Source organism: Panicum virgatum, chromosome 7K (genome assembly GCF_016808335.1).
Source record: "Panicum virgatum strain AP13 chromosome 7K, P.virgatum_v5, whole genome shotgun sequence".
Taxonomy (NCBI): domain Eukaryota; kingdom Viridiplantae; phylum Streptophyta; class Magnoliopsida; order Poales; family Poaceae; genus Panicum; species Panicum virgatum.
In genome coordinates this window covers 34,531,542-34,546,985 of record NC_053142.1, presented here as the reverse complement: position 1 = coordinate 34,546,985, position 15,444 = coordinate 34,531,542, and the positions used below count along the sequence as shown (strand labels likewise).

At 51.7% G+C, this 15,444-nt stretch overlaps 1 protein-coding gene across 1 annotated transcript; it reads left to right on the top strand.

Moving 5' to 3' along the window:
* The first annotated feature begins 1,401 nt into the window (after positions 1–1,401).
* On the top strand, positions 1,402–2,651 carry LOC120642241. Its single transcript, XM_039918704.1, has one exon. The coding sequence runs from the start codon at positions 1,702–1,704 to the stop codon at positions 2,593–2,595; it is 894 nt and encodes a 297-aa protein (XP_039774638.1). The 5' UTR covers positions 1,402–1,701; the 3' UTR covers positions 2,596–2,651.
* Positions 2,652–15,444: the final 12,793 nt, after the last annotated feature.

The following is a 15,444-nucleotide window of genomic DNA, read 5'->3' as shown; positions in this document are numbered from 1 at the left end:
CATCTACCTTGAGTCATGTGCAGGTCCAAACGTGATGATGCAGCAGGTGACCCAAGGGATGGACGATACAGGGCAAGACCCTTGCGGCGCGCACCGCTGGGTGCCAGAAGCAGCCAAGTTGCTCACAGTAGTGGCCCCACCTGCGGGTTCGTTGCCTCTCCCGAGGCGGGCCCGGGGGCCACTGTCGGTACCCTACAACTGGGGTACCCACTCCTACTGTGCCAAGACTCGCGTAGTTATCCGTAACTACGCCCTAAGGAGCTGAGCAGCCGGACTCCTGGGTTCCGACTCCATCTCACCGGACCAACGGTGCCGGACCCGCTTCCCGTTTGGGGACGGGTCCGGTGTCACCACGTGTCCCAGAGGTGGAAATGCTCAGCACCTGTGGCCGCGGACCCGGACCCCCGCAGGCGGGTCCGGGACCTCCACGTGCCATCCGGACTCCCGCAGGCAGGTCCGGGACCTCCACGTGCCTACCCGGACCCCCGTGAGCTCTCGGCTCAGCAAGCTGCTCGGGTGGGGTCCGGAGCCGCCACGTGTCACGCAGACGCGGGCGCGGGCGCCAGCCTTCCGCTGGAAGCTCCCTCACCCACCCGCATTAAGTGCGAGTGGTTGAGGCGGGATCTGCTGCCTCTGGGCACGGGGCAGCTTTTGTCAGTCCACACTGTGGATCGCCAGATACCGAGACAAGCATTAAAGACTCAGCGCTGCGCGCATGAGCGACGAGTCATGATGACCAGCTACTGACTGAAGCAACAGTGCACGCTGCTACAGTAGACTGAGTCAGTAGTTCGGCGCTTCATCGTGACCTCGACGCGCGACTGCAAAGGCTAGACTCTACTCTGACAGGACAACTCAAGACCATCCCTGGTCAGAAGCTACGCACAGAAGCCGACGACAAGATCTCCGGATCTGAGCCATTGAAGGCCAAAGTGTAGTTTATAATACATCGCCGGGTCCACATGTCGGGGCCCCGCTCAGTGTACGTGCTCCCCTTGGACATATAAAAGGGAGAGCACGCCCGCTAGAACACAGGAGGTTCACACATCATCTCCACAATACAGACTCAAGCTCTGGCAACCTGCTCACTCTCGTGGGAAGGCAATACAACACACAGTGGATGTAGGGTATTACGCTCCGGCGGCCCGAACCACTCTAAATCCTGCTGTGTTTCTTGTGTTCTGGAGGGAGATCGATCTAAGACTAGCTACCCCCTGAGTACACACCCTCTGGGCTAGGGCGGGTGCCTTCCGCCACCCGGCCGTGGTTTGCAACCCCACGACACAGCCGCTTCTCACTCACCACCACTCTAGCCTCCACCATCTCAGATTGTGACTTCACCCTCACTAACGTTTACGCCCCAGCCGACCACCGCCACTCCAATGCTTTTCTCGCCGAGCTTCTAGCCACCCTTCCTCTGGTCTCCGGGCCTTGGGTTATCATTGGGGATTTCAACCTTATTAGGTTCCCTGATGATAAGAACAACAACAATCTTAACCTCAGCCTCATGGACGCTTTCAACCTTGCTCTGGATCAGCTTGGCGTCCTTGAGATCCCACTGCTCGGCCGAGCTTTCACCTGGTCCAACCATCAGCCCTCCCCTGTCCTTGCTTCAACATCGCCCACTCCCTTGCTTTCCCCAACACCTCGCTCTCCCCACTTCCCAAACCAACTTCTGACCACACACCAATCCTACTCTCCATGTCCTCCTTCATCCCAAAATCCAATTTATTTCGCTTTGAAAGATCTTGGCTCCTCAACGCCTCCTTCCTCCCTTCTGTCCTCCCAGCGTGGCTCTCTGCCCCACAGTGTTCAGACACGGCTGGTAAGCTGGCAGCGTGCCTCAAGGTGACTCGAGCGGCCGCTAAGACGTGGTCGTGGCGTAACAGGGCGCCCCCTCAACTCATCCCCAATTGTAAATTTATTATTGAGCTACTGGACTTTTTTGAGGAGCAACGTTCTCTCTCTAGTGATGAATTACAGACCAGGGAAACATGCAAACATCGTCTAACTAGTGCAATCAAAGAAAGAGCAGCCTTTTGGAAGCAAAGAAGCAAGTTCAAAGCAATCAAGGAATCGGATGCGAACACTGCTTTCCACCATGCCCAAGCAACAGTTAGGCACAGAAGCAACCAGATCAGAGCGGTTGGGTGTCAAGGACAGCTTTTCACGAACCATGATGCCAAGATGACAGCACTCTCAGATTTCTTCGCTTCCATTATTGGACAGCCGGGAGAATCAACCTGGCACTTCCATGCTGATACCTTGTACAGCAACGTCAGTCAGCCATCACAAGCTCCTGTCGCTCCCTTTGCCGAAGAAGAAATCAAGTCAGCTCTCGTTTCCATGAACCGCAACAGTGCCCCTGGGCCGGACGGGTTCGGTCCTGCTTTCTATGTGGCTACCTGGGCAACAGTCAAGAATCAAGTCATTGAGTTCATGAACGCCTTCCACATTGATGATGTTCAGCTTGAGCGCATTAACAGATCGTACATGGTGCTGATTCCGGCCAATTTGCCTGCAAAATTGCTCAGTCAAAATCTTGGCAAAAACTCTCACTGTCAGGCTTCAAAAAGAGATCCCCAGCCTCATTGATCTAAATCAGACAGGCTTCCTCTTTGGGCGCTCTATCTCGGAAACCTTTGTTTATGCAGCGGAAGTTGTCCAAGCTTGCAGCAAAAGGAAAGTTCCTACTATTGTCCTTAAGCTGGACTTTGCCAAGGCCTTTGACACTGTTAACTGGGATGCTTTGGATCACATTCTGATGGCAAGAGGGTTCTGTGACACTTGGAGGCGATGGATGCGTCAAATTTTGGAATCCTCAAAATCTGCCATACTGCTTAATGGCGTGCCTGGACCATGGATCAACTGTAAAAGGGGTCTAAGGCAGGGTGACCCTCTGTCGCCATACTTGTTTCTTTTGGTTGCTGACACACTGCAGGCCCTGATTCGGAGTAGAGCAGCTGAGATCAGACACCCAATTGTGCAAGGCGCTGGATGTGTCGCTCTGCAATACGCTGATGACACCCTGATTGTACTAAGGGGGAACTAACGGATGTGCAACTTCTGAAATCGGTACTCCAACAATTCTCTGATGCGACTGGTCTGTCCATCAATTACAACAAGAGCTCCATGGTCCCCTTACACATGCAGCCTGAAATCCTCCAACAATGTGTTGACACCATGGGATGCAAGCTAGAATCCTTCCCGCAGTGCTACCTTGGTCTTCCACTCTCAGCGTCCAAGCTTCCGGTTTCAGCTTTCCGTCAGTACATTACAAGAACAGATGCCTTCCTCTCAACTTGGCAAGCCTCACTACTAAACACTATGGGAAGAGTTGTCTTGGTTAACTCAGTTCTGGACAGTCAACTAGTTTATGCAATGTCCGCGCTCGGAATACCCCCCATCACCATCAAAGACATTGACAAAAGAAGACGCGCCTTCCTCTGGGCGGGAGAGCCCCAAACGTCATCTGCCAAATGCTTGGTGGCGTGGGAGAAGTGCTGCACAACAAAGGACCTCGGCGGCCTGGGCATCAAAGATTTTTTCCCCCAAAATGTTTGCCTGCTGCTTAAACTGATTCACAGACTGCATTGCTCTGAAAATTCAGCTTGGGGTGCCTGGGTCCGTCAACACGCCAACCTTGCCACCCTGAAGGGCGACCTACATGGTCACCATTGGGAGATGCTCCGATCCATACTCCCTTTATATCAGGCTTTGACGACTGTGGAGATCAATGACGGTGCAGCAACCTCGTTCTGGGACGATGTCTGGTGCTCGGATGAGGCGTTAGCTGACTGCTTCCCGGCTTTGCACAGTCACTGCATCAGGAAGGAGGACTCGGTCAGACAAGCTGTTCTCTCAAACCTGGATGGCGCCTTTGTCCCTAGGCTTTCTCATCAGGCTTCTTCGGAACTTGTTCAGCTGCAAACAATAGTGCAACAGACCAACCTCTCGCAGGGCAATGACAAGAGATTGTCTCAGTTTGACCGTGGCCGAGGCAAGCTTTGATTCCTCCTCCATCTACAAACTGCTCAAGGCCAGACAACACCCGGCGGACCCATGTCTGAATTTATCTGGAAAAACTCCTCTCCGCCAAGAGTTCAGTTCTTCATGTGGCTGGCAGCTAAGGGCAGAATTCAATGCCGATCAAACTATTCAGGAATGAGGAACGAGAGTACTCTATCCTACTTGTGATGAGTGAATTGTCAACCGTGCGATGTGATCGTGCGCTTAGCTTTTGGATTGCAGGTACACGGGCGTCGAGTGTCGACGGGTAGCTGCCGTGGAGGTGTTGTGGCCGATGGACCGTGCGGTGGACGGCGGTGAAGGACAGCCGGGACCGGAGCTCGGACCGGGCGGCAGCTGTGGCGTCCACTCCTGGATCGAGGGCGCAAGCGGCGACGGAAGGCGGGTTTCTTGGTTTGCGCCACAAAACCAAGGAGGCGGACGGCGATTGAAGACGCCAAGTCGTGGAGCCACGGACGTCGGTCTCGGGACTGACGGAGGCGACGGGCGTCGATGGCGTCTAGGGCCGTCAGAAGGCCGAAGCGGGAACGGCGTCTAAGGCCACGGCGCGGAGGCGGGAATCTTCCCGCGCGTGAGGTTTTGGCGGTTTTCTCAAAACCGGCCACCTACCCGGGTTTCGCGGACCCTCCAAAACCGCGGACTGGATCTTCATCAAAACGGCGGCATCGCGGAGAAGACTTCGCTTCGAAGAAAGAACCTCGGCCGTCGGATGAGATCGTGTACAGGGGGTGCTGCAGGCCAACCGGTCTGACCGGTCCCTGGCACCGGTCTGACCGGTCTAACCAACCGGTCTAACCAATCGGTCTGACCGGTCCAGCGTACCGGTCTGACCGGTCCCGCGGGTATAAATACCCCTTCACTTGTGTTAGGTAATGGGCGGCTTTTGTATTCTGTTCGTGGACTCTCTGTTTCTCCAGGCCGCCGCCCCTGCGTCTCCCTCCCTCTGTTCCTCTCGTTTGAGTTGATTTTGTCCATGGATTGTTGAAACCTTGTAAGGGATTTGATTGGGAAAGGAGGCCCTATCCTCCTCGTGCCCTCTGGGCTTTTGATTCGATTCAATCCCCTGGTTTTGTGCCTTGTGCAATGGATTTTCGATTTCGTTTTTGGCACACTTGATTGAGAGGAGGCTACAAGTTCTTTGCTGTGATTCCCGTGCTTCTAACTCTGTCCTACACCCTCTGGAATCACGAGCTCTTTCGAATTCGAGTTCTTGAGTTTTAGAGAAAACCCCAACCCTTTTGATCTCCTCTCGAATTCTCAAGAATCGTTGATCTTTAGGACAAGGTCTTTTGGGGATATGTTCACGGGGTAGGGGCGAAGCAATCCCCCAAGTTTCACCGATTTTTGTGGTCGTTTGCTCAAGATTCACCGTTTGAATATATTTTCTCGGGGGTTTTCTTGGTGCTACCGGTCAGACCGGTAGGACAGACTGGTCAGACCGGTCTGCTCATTTTTGAACAGACACGACCGGTCAGACCGGTCCATCGCACCGGTCAGACCGGTCTTGGCAGATCAGTCCTGAAGTTTTCCCACTTTGCTTCCAATTCGCTTCGTGTTTTCGTTCGCTGGCTCGAGGCCTTTTGTGTTGGTTTAGCTCTTCAATAGCTACTCCAAACTTTGGTCAGAACGCTTGAGGGATTGGGTGATTTTGGGATATAGGCCGACGATTCGAATTTGGAAGAAATTTTGATCGGCTCCCATTCACCCCCCCTCTGGTCGCCGGCTTCGATCCTTCAATTGGTATCAGAGCTTGGTTGAGGTTTTTAGTACCTTAACCGGTTCGAAAACCACTCGGCGACCATGGCGAGTCTTGGTAAGATCCCGGTGTTTTCCGGCGAGGATTATGCCTACTGGAAGGTTCGCATGAGAGCCTTCCTGCAGAGCATGGGAGCCGATGTCTGGGAGATTACCACGAACCAGCTTTACGAGGTGCTTGCTGTTCGGACCATGCCTCTTCAGGTGACCCAGCACGAGGCTAACGCCAGGGCCGTCAATGCCTTGTTCGCTGGCGTTTCTCGTGTGGAGTTCTCACGCGTCCAGGGTTTTCAGGAAGCCCACAAAATTTGGACGTGCCTTGAGAACTACCACGAGGGTACACCTCAGGCGAAGGCCAGACTGTTCGAGACTCACCGGCGTGAGTACGAGAACTTCACACAGGATCCGGGTGAGAGCATTGACCTGATGTTCAGTCGTTTTCAGTCGATTGTGAACAAGGTCAATGCGAACAGATCTGCTGGTGCCCTTGAGTACACAGAGCACGAGAAGGCTCTCAAGTTGCTCTACGCACTTGACCGCTCTGTGTGGGATCTCAAGGTGAACACGATCATTGAGTCTGCAGGCTATGAGACTGTGGCCGTGAACGAGCTTTTCAGCAACCTCAAGGCCACGGAGGTGGATAACCAGACACGAGCCAAGCTCAATGGTGCCCCTCCTTCCAAGAGCGTCGCTCTTGTGACTGGCACAGGTGAATCGAGCTCTAACGCTAACTCTGCTCTTGGCTTTTCTCTTGCCTCTTTGCCTTCTGTTTCAGATGAGCAACTGGAGACGCTGGGCGATGACGACTTGTGCCTTCTCATCAGCAAGTTTCAGCGCGTCTACCACAACAGGCAGAGGAAGAAGAACCCTGGGTGCTACAACTGCGGCGATCTGAACCACTTCATCGCCGATTGCCCCAAGAAGTCCGGCGGTGGCCAGAACAACTCATTCAACTACTACCGCCACCGCGACCGCGACGAGGGAGGCTCCAACAAGGAGCGTCGGCGCCACAAGCACCGCAGTCGTGACCGGGGAGGACGCTTCGACAAGGAGTCGCTCAAGAAGCGCTTCCAGTACAAGGCCAAGAAGCGGGAGAAGGCCTTCCTGGCGCAGCTCAGCGACCTCGACAAGAGCTCCGACACCGACCGCTCTTCTTCACCGACCTCCGACGATGACGACAAGAAGAAGAAGAAGAAGCGGGACAAGGAAGCCACCGGCTTCATCGGCCTTTGCTTGGCGGCCGGTCGGCGCAAGAGCTTCTGCACCATGGCGGGCGAAGCTGATGGTGCTCGTGCGTCTTCGGGTGGACATGCTACACCGACGCACTCCGGCTCTTCTCCTGGATCCGAGAGCGATTCAGAGGTAAACTCCACGATCGACCTGCTTGATACAGAGGTTAGGGAGTTGTACGCTGCCTCTCGACAACCAGAAGAGGCTGCTTAAGGAAGCAGCTAGAGAGCGTAGAAAGCTTAGGGCTGAGCTGGCTTGTGCTAGGGAGAAATCTAGTGAGGATGAGTGCGCTGGCTGCATATCTCACATGAATGATCTTGTTGCTCTCCGTGCCAAGCATGATGAGAACGTCGCGAACTTAGATGTTGCTAAGACTTCGCTTTCTGACGTGTCTCACGAGCTAGCCAAGGCCAAGTATGAGCTTGAACTTGTCAAGGACGCTCCCATTGTTAGTGATGTGCTTGAATGCGATGAGTGTCCTATCTTCAAGTCTGATCTAACTTCTTTGTAGTCCAAGTTTGCTACTGTTGTTTGTGAACTAGAGGAGCTTAGATCTAGGCCAGTTTTGATTGGTGCTTGTAAGCTTTGTCTCACGCTTAGGTCGGAGCTAGAGGAGAAGAACGCTTTGATCAAGTCTTTTGGAAAGACTAAGGTCGTAGAGTCTAGCCCACCTATTGACTGCTCTGTTTGCCCTAGTTTGATATCTGATTTGGATAGTCTTGCGGTAGAGAAAGCCAACTTGGAGAATGAGAATACCTATCTTAGGGCGATTCTGAGTTGGGTTTCTAGCAGTGAGCCGCAGTTGGGCATGATGATTAAGCAGTTCAAGCGTGGTGATGGGTTTGGGGTCGGTTACACATACACGAAGTCAGACTTTGACAGGTTGTATGGTAAGATTGGCAAGGCTGCTGGAAACACTACTAGCACGAGCACGAGCCTTCGCTTGTTGACCCCACGGATGGTGTGCTTAAAGAACCACCAAAAGCACCTCCGCACAAGCAGGTTTGGGTTCCAAAGCCCAATGAGCTGAGGAACTCCCTCGACACGCTCCCTGCTACCACAGCCCAGGTTGCCCAGAAGAAGAGGGCTGCTCCTCCCTGTCCGCAGGCTAGGCCTCCACCTCCCAAGCGTGAGTTGAGGTACCACTGCGAGTTCTGTGACAGGGAAGGTCACCTGGAGGAGTTTTGCTTCAGGAGGAAGCGGGCTGTGAGGAGAGAGCAGGAGAGACAGAATGCGGACATGTACTCTGCTCGGGTGCATGGTCCTCCTCGGCGTGGTGATAGGCAAGTTGCTAGGGCGCGCCGTGTAGGTGGAGTTCAGGGAGACGGTGGAGGTTACCGTGCTCCAGCGGGTGGTCGCTTTGCCGGCCGTGCTCCTGGTCGTTTTCAGTACGGCTATGGACCACGGGACCGATGCTTTGGAGGAGGTTTTGAGGCTCCACACTTTCCTCGCGGTGGTGATCATCAGCCTCGCAGTAGACGGGACAGGGAATACGCTTTGCCTGACTTTGCTAACCCTTCTGTAGAGCAAATGGCTCGACGCTAGTTTGCTTCTCACTTTGCTAACCCCAGTGTTGAGACATTTGCTCACCCTTTGTGTCACTACTGATGTGCAGGTCGGAGGCTTGGAGAACAGGTGGATCATGGACTCTGGTTGTTCGCGCCACATGACCGGAAATGACAAATGGTTCTCCAGCCTCACCCCGATGCGCTCAAAGGAGTACATTATGTTCGGGGATAATGTAAGAGGAAAGGTACGTGGACTTGGCGCTGTTCGAGTTTCTGATCGCTTTACCCTGAGAGAAGTTGCTTTGGTTTCGAATCTTGGTTTTAATTTCCTCTCTGTCTCGCAACTTCTTGATGAGGGGTTTGAGGTTCACTTCAAGGAGGGCACTCATCAAGGGGGAGATTGAGGAACGAGAGTACTCTATCCTGCTTGTGATGAGTGAATTATCAACCGTGCGGTGTGATCGTGCGCTTGGTCTTTGGATTGCAGGTACACGGGCGTCGAGTGTCGACGGGGAGCTGCCGTGGAGGTGCTGTGGCCGATGGACCATGCGGTGGACGGCGGTGAAGGGCAGCCGGGATCGGAGCTCGGACCGGGCGGCAGCTGTGGCGTCCACTCATGGATCGAGGGCGCAAGCGGCGACGGAATGCGGGTTTCTTGGTTTGCGCCACAAAACCAAGGAGGCGGACGGCGGTTGAAGACGTCAAGTCGTGGAGGCACGGCCGTCGGTCTCGGGACTGACGGAGGCGACGGGCGTCGACGGCGTCTAGGGCCTCGCTGCGGGCGAGGAGGTGACGGGCGTCGGGCGGCGTCTAGGGCCGTCAGAAGGCCGAGGCGGGAACGGCGTCTAGGGCCACGGCGCGGAGGCGGGAATCTTCCCGCGCGAGGTTTTGACGGTTTTCTCAAAACCGGCCACCTACCCGGGTTTCACGGACCCTCCAAAACCGCGGACTGGATCTTCATCAAGACGGCGGCATCGCGGAGAAGACTTCGCTTCGAAGAAAGAACCTCGGCCATCGGATGAGATCGTGTACATGGGGTGCTGCAGGACAACCGGTCTGACCGGTCCCTGGCACCGGTCTGACCGGTCCCGCGGGTATAAATACCCCTTCACTTGTGTTAGGTTATGGGCGGCTTTTGTATTCTGTTCGTGGACTCTCTGTTTCTCCAGGCCGCCGCCCCTGCGTCTCCCTCCCTCTGTTCCTCTTGTTTGAGTTGATTTTGTCCATGGATTGTTGAAACCTTGTAAGGGATTTGATTGGGAAAGGAGGCCCTATCCTCCTCGTGCCCTCTGGGCTTTTGATTCGATTCAATCCCCTGGTTTTGTGTCTTGTGCAATGGATTTTTGATTTCGTTTTTGGCACACTTGATTGAGAGGAGGCTACAAGTTCTTTGCTGTGATTCCCGTGCTTCTAACTCTGTCCTACACCCTCTGGAATCACGAGCTCTTTCGAATTCGAGTTCTTGAGTTTTAGAGAAAACCCCAACCCTTTTGATCTCCTCTCGAATTCTCAAGAATCGTTGATCTTTAGGACGAGATCTTTTGGGGATATGTTCACGGGGTAGGGGCGAAGCAATCCCCCAAGTTTCACCGATTTTCGTGGTCGTTTGCTCAAGATTCACTGTTTGAATCCATTTTCTCGGGGGTTTTCTAGGTGCTACCGGTCAGACCGGTAGGACAGACCGGTCAGACCGGTCTGCTCATTTTTGAACAAACACGACCGGTCAGACCGGTCCATCGCACCGGTCAGACCGGTCCTGGCAGATCAGTCCTGAAGTTTTCCCACTTTGCTTCCGATTCGCTTCGTGTTTTCGTTCGCTGGCTCGAGGCCTTTTGTGTTGGTTTAGCTCTTCAATAGCTACTCCAAACTTTGGTCAGAACGCTTGAGGGATTGGGCGATTTTGGGATATAGGCCGACGATTCGAATTTGGAAGAAATTTTGATCGGCTCCCATTCACCCCCCCCCCCCTCTGGTCGCCGGCTTCGGTCCTTCAAGGAAAAAAGTGGTCTCCTCTCCAAACTGTGAAGTGTGCGGTGATCCAGATGAATCCATTGACCACATTCTTCTTCACTGTACGTTTGTGAGGGACCGAAAGAGCGACCAAAGGGGGGTGAATGGGAGCCGATTAAAATTTTTTGTAATCAGAAAGATCCGGCTTAGTGCCAAGGAGCACGCCCAACCCTAAAGTCCTAGGTGACGTGTGGAGTAGCTAAGGAGGAGCTACACCTACACAAGAAAGCCCTAGGAACAAACGGAAACAACCGCGGAAGCAAACACGGAGAACAGCGCAAAACAGGCACGGTATACAAGCACCGGTTAAACCGACGTGTGAAGAATACCTTCACCGGTTCAACCAACGTTGCAGAACCGGCAGCAAAGAAAAGGACAGCACCGGTTGATCCGACGAGGCTGTTTGAATAGCGTCGGTTCAACCGGTGTTGGCACGCCGGATGATCCGACAAAATCAAACATGATCACCGATGCAGTTGTCCAGAGAGGCACCAAATCGTGATGTGCTGAGCACCGGTTAAACCGATGCTACAAAACTTCAATACACCGGTGCAACGATCCAAAAGCCAGAAGTGCAGTTCAAAAACCGATACACCAGATGATCTGATGCTAGTAAAGAGCTAAAACACCGGTGCAATTGAAGAACACCAGAAAACCCTAATCTCAGAGAAACCTACTCACCGGTTGATCTGAGGCCGACACCTTGAAAGTGTCGGTTCAACCGGTGCTAGGAGAATCAGAAACCAGAGAGGATTTTCCAGCCCGCGTTTCTTGACAAACTCAACGATCGACGGACCAAATCATGTCCAAACCTTGCCAAACTTTGTAGACACGATCACAAAGGACTTGTGAACATATCCACGGAAGGAATCAACGAATCACTCCATGGTTTGGGAGGAATCGAGGAATTCCCGAGGAAGAACGGGGTTTTCTCTAGAACGCGAAAACTTCGATTTCAGGAGACTCGTGATTCCGGGGGGGGTTTAGCACTTGACTAGATGGATTGGAATCATCACAAAGAGTCACGAAGTCACCAAGAACCCGCAAATCATCTCGTGTTCAAGAATCGACGAAGGAAAATCAAATTCAACCAAAACTAGGCACAAAACGTACGAGATTGATTTGAATTCAAAACCCCGGAGGGCACAAGGAGGATTGGGCCTCCTTTCCCACACAATCTCAGTACAAAAACCTCAAGAATCCATACCTCTAATTCTAGTCCTAGAGAGGGAGGAAGAGGGAGGAGAAGAGGGGCGCCTGGGAGGTTGCTGCCGTGTGTGTCTCCAAGCGCACGATCACACCGCACGGTTGACAATTCACTCATCACAGGCAGGATAGAGTACTCTCGTTCCTCAATCTCCCCCTTGATGAGTGCATTGTCAACACACCACCTGAAAACAGAGAAGTGATAAAATAGAAGCAAGAAAGTGAAGAACTCAAGCAAATGACAAAAAGCTTAGAAAGTCAAGAATAGTCACTTACTCAAGCACAGATCGATTCCCTAAGACAAGGGCAACGGCTCGATGCAATCGATCAAAAGCCAAAACATGACTCCTCAAAGACAGAGGTAACGCTCGACGCAGTCATGCAAGAAGCAGAGGGAAAACGAGGAAACCAGGAGCCACAACCAAAGCAGAAACTCCCCCTAAAATGCATTTTCCCTTCACACGTGCAACTATCACAAAATGATGCACTCTCAAAGCCCTGTGCACAACAAGTTTTTCAAAAATCAAACAAGTCTCCCCCTTGTTCGATCACTTCTCCCAAATTCCCCCCTTGTTGGCACATGCACACATCAAGTCTAAAAAGACCTAAAGCTCCCCCTGAAGCTGAGACTCCCCCTGAACAGATGCTATGCAATGAATGCAATGCAGGAGGTGTAAGTGAAAGCATTCAGGGATACAAGGATATGAGTAACATCTAGTCACAAGCACGTGTGCATCCATAAACAAGACCTGCATTTAGCTCAACAGGGTATATCAAATCAGTCTAGAGCTAGGCAAGTTCAGTTTAGGAGAAATAAAAGCATCACCCAAGATCTAGCACTAACAAGTAGGGAATGGAAAGCAGTGCTAATCATACTCATACAGGTGAGCCAAACCAGCCAAAAGCATGTTGCAAACATTCATTTTTCGATCAAATTTATATCAAGCAATTCTTAATGCCAGGGGTTGAAAGCTTGTCATGCTTTACTTAGCAACGAGGCCAAACCTATGCCAAAGACAATCAGAAGCTTAAGGCACTCGTTTCAGTCATGCACAGCCTTGCCCGGGTTTTCACAAGTGCAAAGTGAGCCGTCCCGAAAACTCGATCAGTGTGACAAGCAATCCCACCTGGATCTTTTCAATTCATTTCAAGAACAATTCAAGCAATTTTATCAAATTTAGATCATTTCAAGTATGAATTGTTGAACGAAAGGCTACACTAGCATGAATAAGATAGCAAAGCATATCAACACGCCCTAACATGCTAGTAGCCAAGACAGGGTGATCATGTTTTCAGATTTTCAAATCAAAATAGCTTAACTCAGATGATGTCATATACACAGTGGAGCAAGCTATACATGATCAAATTTATCAACTCACACTAGCAGGCACTAGAAGATCATAGCAATGTATACAAGAATGCTAGTGCAAGTGAGGCAATGCAAAATGCAAACATATACAATGCATATGCACAATGCAACTGCCAAACCTAGAAAACGAAGAGAAGAGCAAACAAGACCTAAAAAGCTAACCAAAGAAAAGTCAGCGATCAAAAGGGGTAACAAACCCCAAGCTCCCCTCGCAAGCGAGCAAAAGTGTCCTGCTCTAGCGGTTTGGTGAGGATATCTGCAGTTTGCCTCTCTGAAGGGACATGGATCAAGTCTATGTGTCCTCTCTCATGATTATCTCGCAGGAAATGGAATCTGATATCTATGTGCTTGGTTCTGGAGTGTAGGACAGGGTTCTTTGCAATGCTAATGGCTGACAAGTTGTCTACAAAGATGGGAACCCTACCGAAACTCAGTCCATAATCCTGCAAGGTTTGTTTCATCCAAAGGATTTGGGAGCAGCAGCTAGCAGCGGCAACATACTCAGCTTCTGTGGAAGAAAGCGCTACACTAGCCTGCTTGCGAGAGGACCAAGACACCAAAGATGTGCCGAGAAATTGACAAGTGCCGGATGTCGACTTGCGATCCAACCGACACCCACCGAAATCGGCATCAGAAAAGCCAACCAAGACCAGAGAAGAATCCGCAGAGTACCAAAGACCAAATTCAGGGGTGAATTTCAAATACCTGAAGATGTGTTTCACCACCTGCCTGTGGGAGGTGCACAGAGAAGCCTGGTATCGCGCACAAAGGCCGACGCCGAACTGAATGTCCGGCCGCGTCGCCGTCAGGTACAGGAGAGAGCCGATCATGCTCCTGTACTCCTTCTGGTCCACCGCCTCACCGTCCAAGTCCTCATTAAGTGCCGTCGAAGTGCTGATCGGAGTCGGCTGAGGTGACAAGTCACTCATATCGAACTTCCGCAGTAAGTCCCTACTGTACTTGACTTGATGGATGAACTTGCCCTGGGGAGTTTGCTAGATCTGCAGCCCGAGGAAGAACTGCAGCTCACCCATCATGCTCATCTCGAACTCCCTAGACATCTGCTCAGAAAACTTGGAAACAAGAGCGTGAGAAGAGTCACCAAAGATAATATCATCCACGTATATCTGAACTAATAAAAAATCAGTGCCAAATCGCATGAGGAACAAAGTTTTATCCACACATCCCATTTTAAAACCCTGAGCCAGCAAAAAGGTTTTCAATCTATCATACCAAGCTCTAGGTGCCTATTTCAAACCGTAAAGAGCTTTTTGAAGTTTATAAACACGGTTTGGAAACTTGGGATTTTCGAAACCAGGGGGTTGTTTCACATAAACCTCTTCTTCGATAAAACCATTTAAGAAGGCAGATTTCACATCCATTTAGAAAACTTTAAAACCCTTGGAAGCAGCAAATGCAAGAAAGATTCGAATAGCTTCCAAACGAGCAACAGGGGCAAAAGTCTCCTCAAAATCAATATCCTGTTTTTGGCAAAACCCCTGGGCAACAAGACGAGCCTTGTTTCGAACAACCAACCCATCCTCACCCTGCTTGTTTTTGAAAACCCACTTCGTTTCGATGGGATTACAAGCAGGTGGAGGCTCGACTAAAACCCAAACTTGGTTTTTTTCAAAATTTTCAAGTTCCTCATGCATGGCATTGACCCAATTAGAATCAGAAAGAGCATGTCCAATATCCTTGGGCTCAAAAGAGGCAACAAAAGCTGAATGAGCAAAACCAGCGATACTTGTTACCTTGGACCTGGTGACTCACTCATTGAGATCACCTAGCATCTGTTGAGGTGGATGACGACGCTGAATATGTCGAGATGCTTCCCGAGTCGATGTCGCCTCCTCCTCAACAAAGTCTGGTGTCTCCACAGGTGCGGCTGGTGAAGCCTGAGTCACCTCCTCGATCGGCCCTCGTGAAGTAGACGTAGTCGGATCGGGGCCGTCATCATCATCCGAGCTCGTGGCGGAGGCGGCTGGGTCCACAGCACGCGTGGTAGCCTCAGCGTCGCCCTCCGCAGCTTCTTCCTCCTCATCTTCAAAGATGGAGGTGCCGAGCTCATCATCTCCTGCAACTTCAAAGACAGAAGAATTGCACGGTGCAGTCTCATCGAAAGTGACCTCACAAGTCTCTCTGACGATGTTAGTATCAATAATCAGCACACGGTAAGCTCTGGAGTGAGAAGCATAACCGAGAAAAATACCGTCAGACGAGCGAGACTCAAACTTTTCAAGATTTCCATCTTTCAGCACAAAGCACCGGCAACCGAAAACTCTGAGATGGTCAACACGGGGCTGGCGTCCAAACCGCAACTCATAAGAAGTCTTG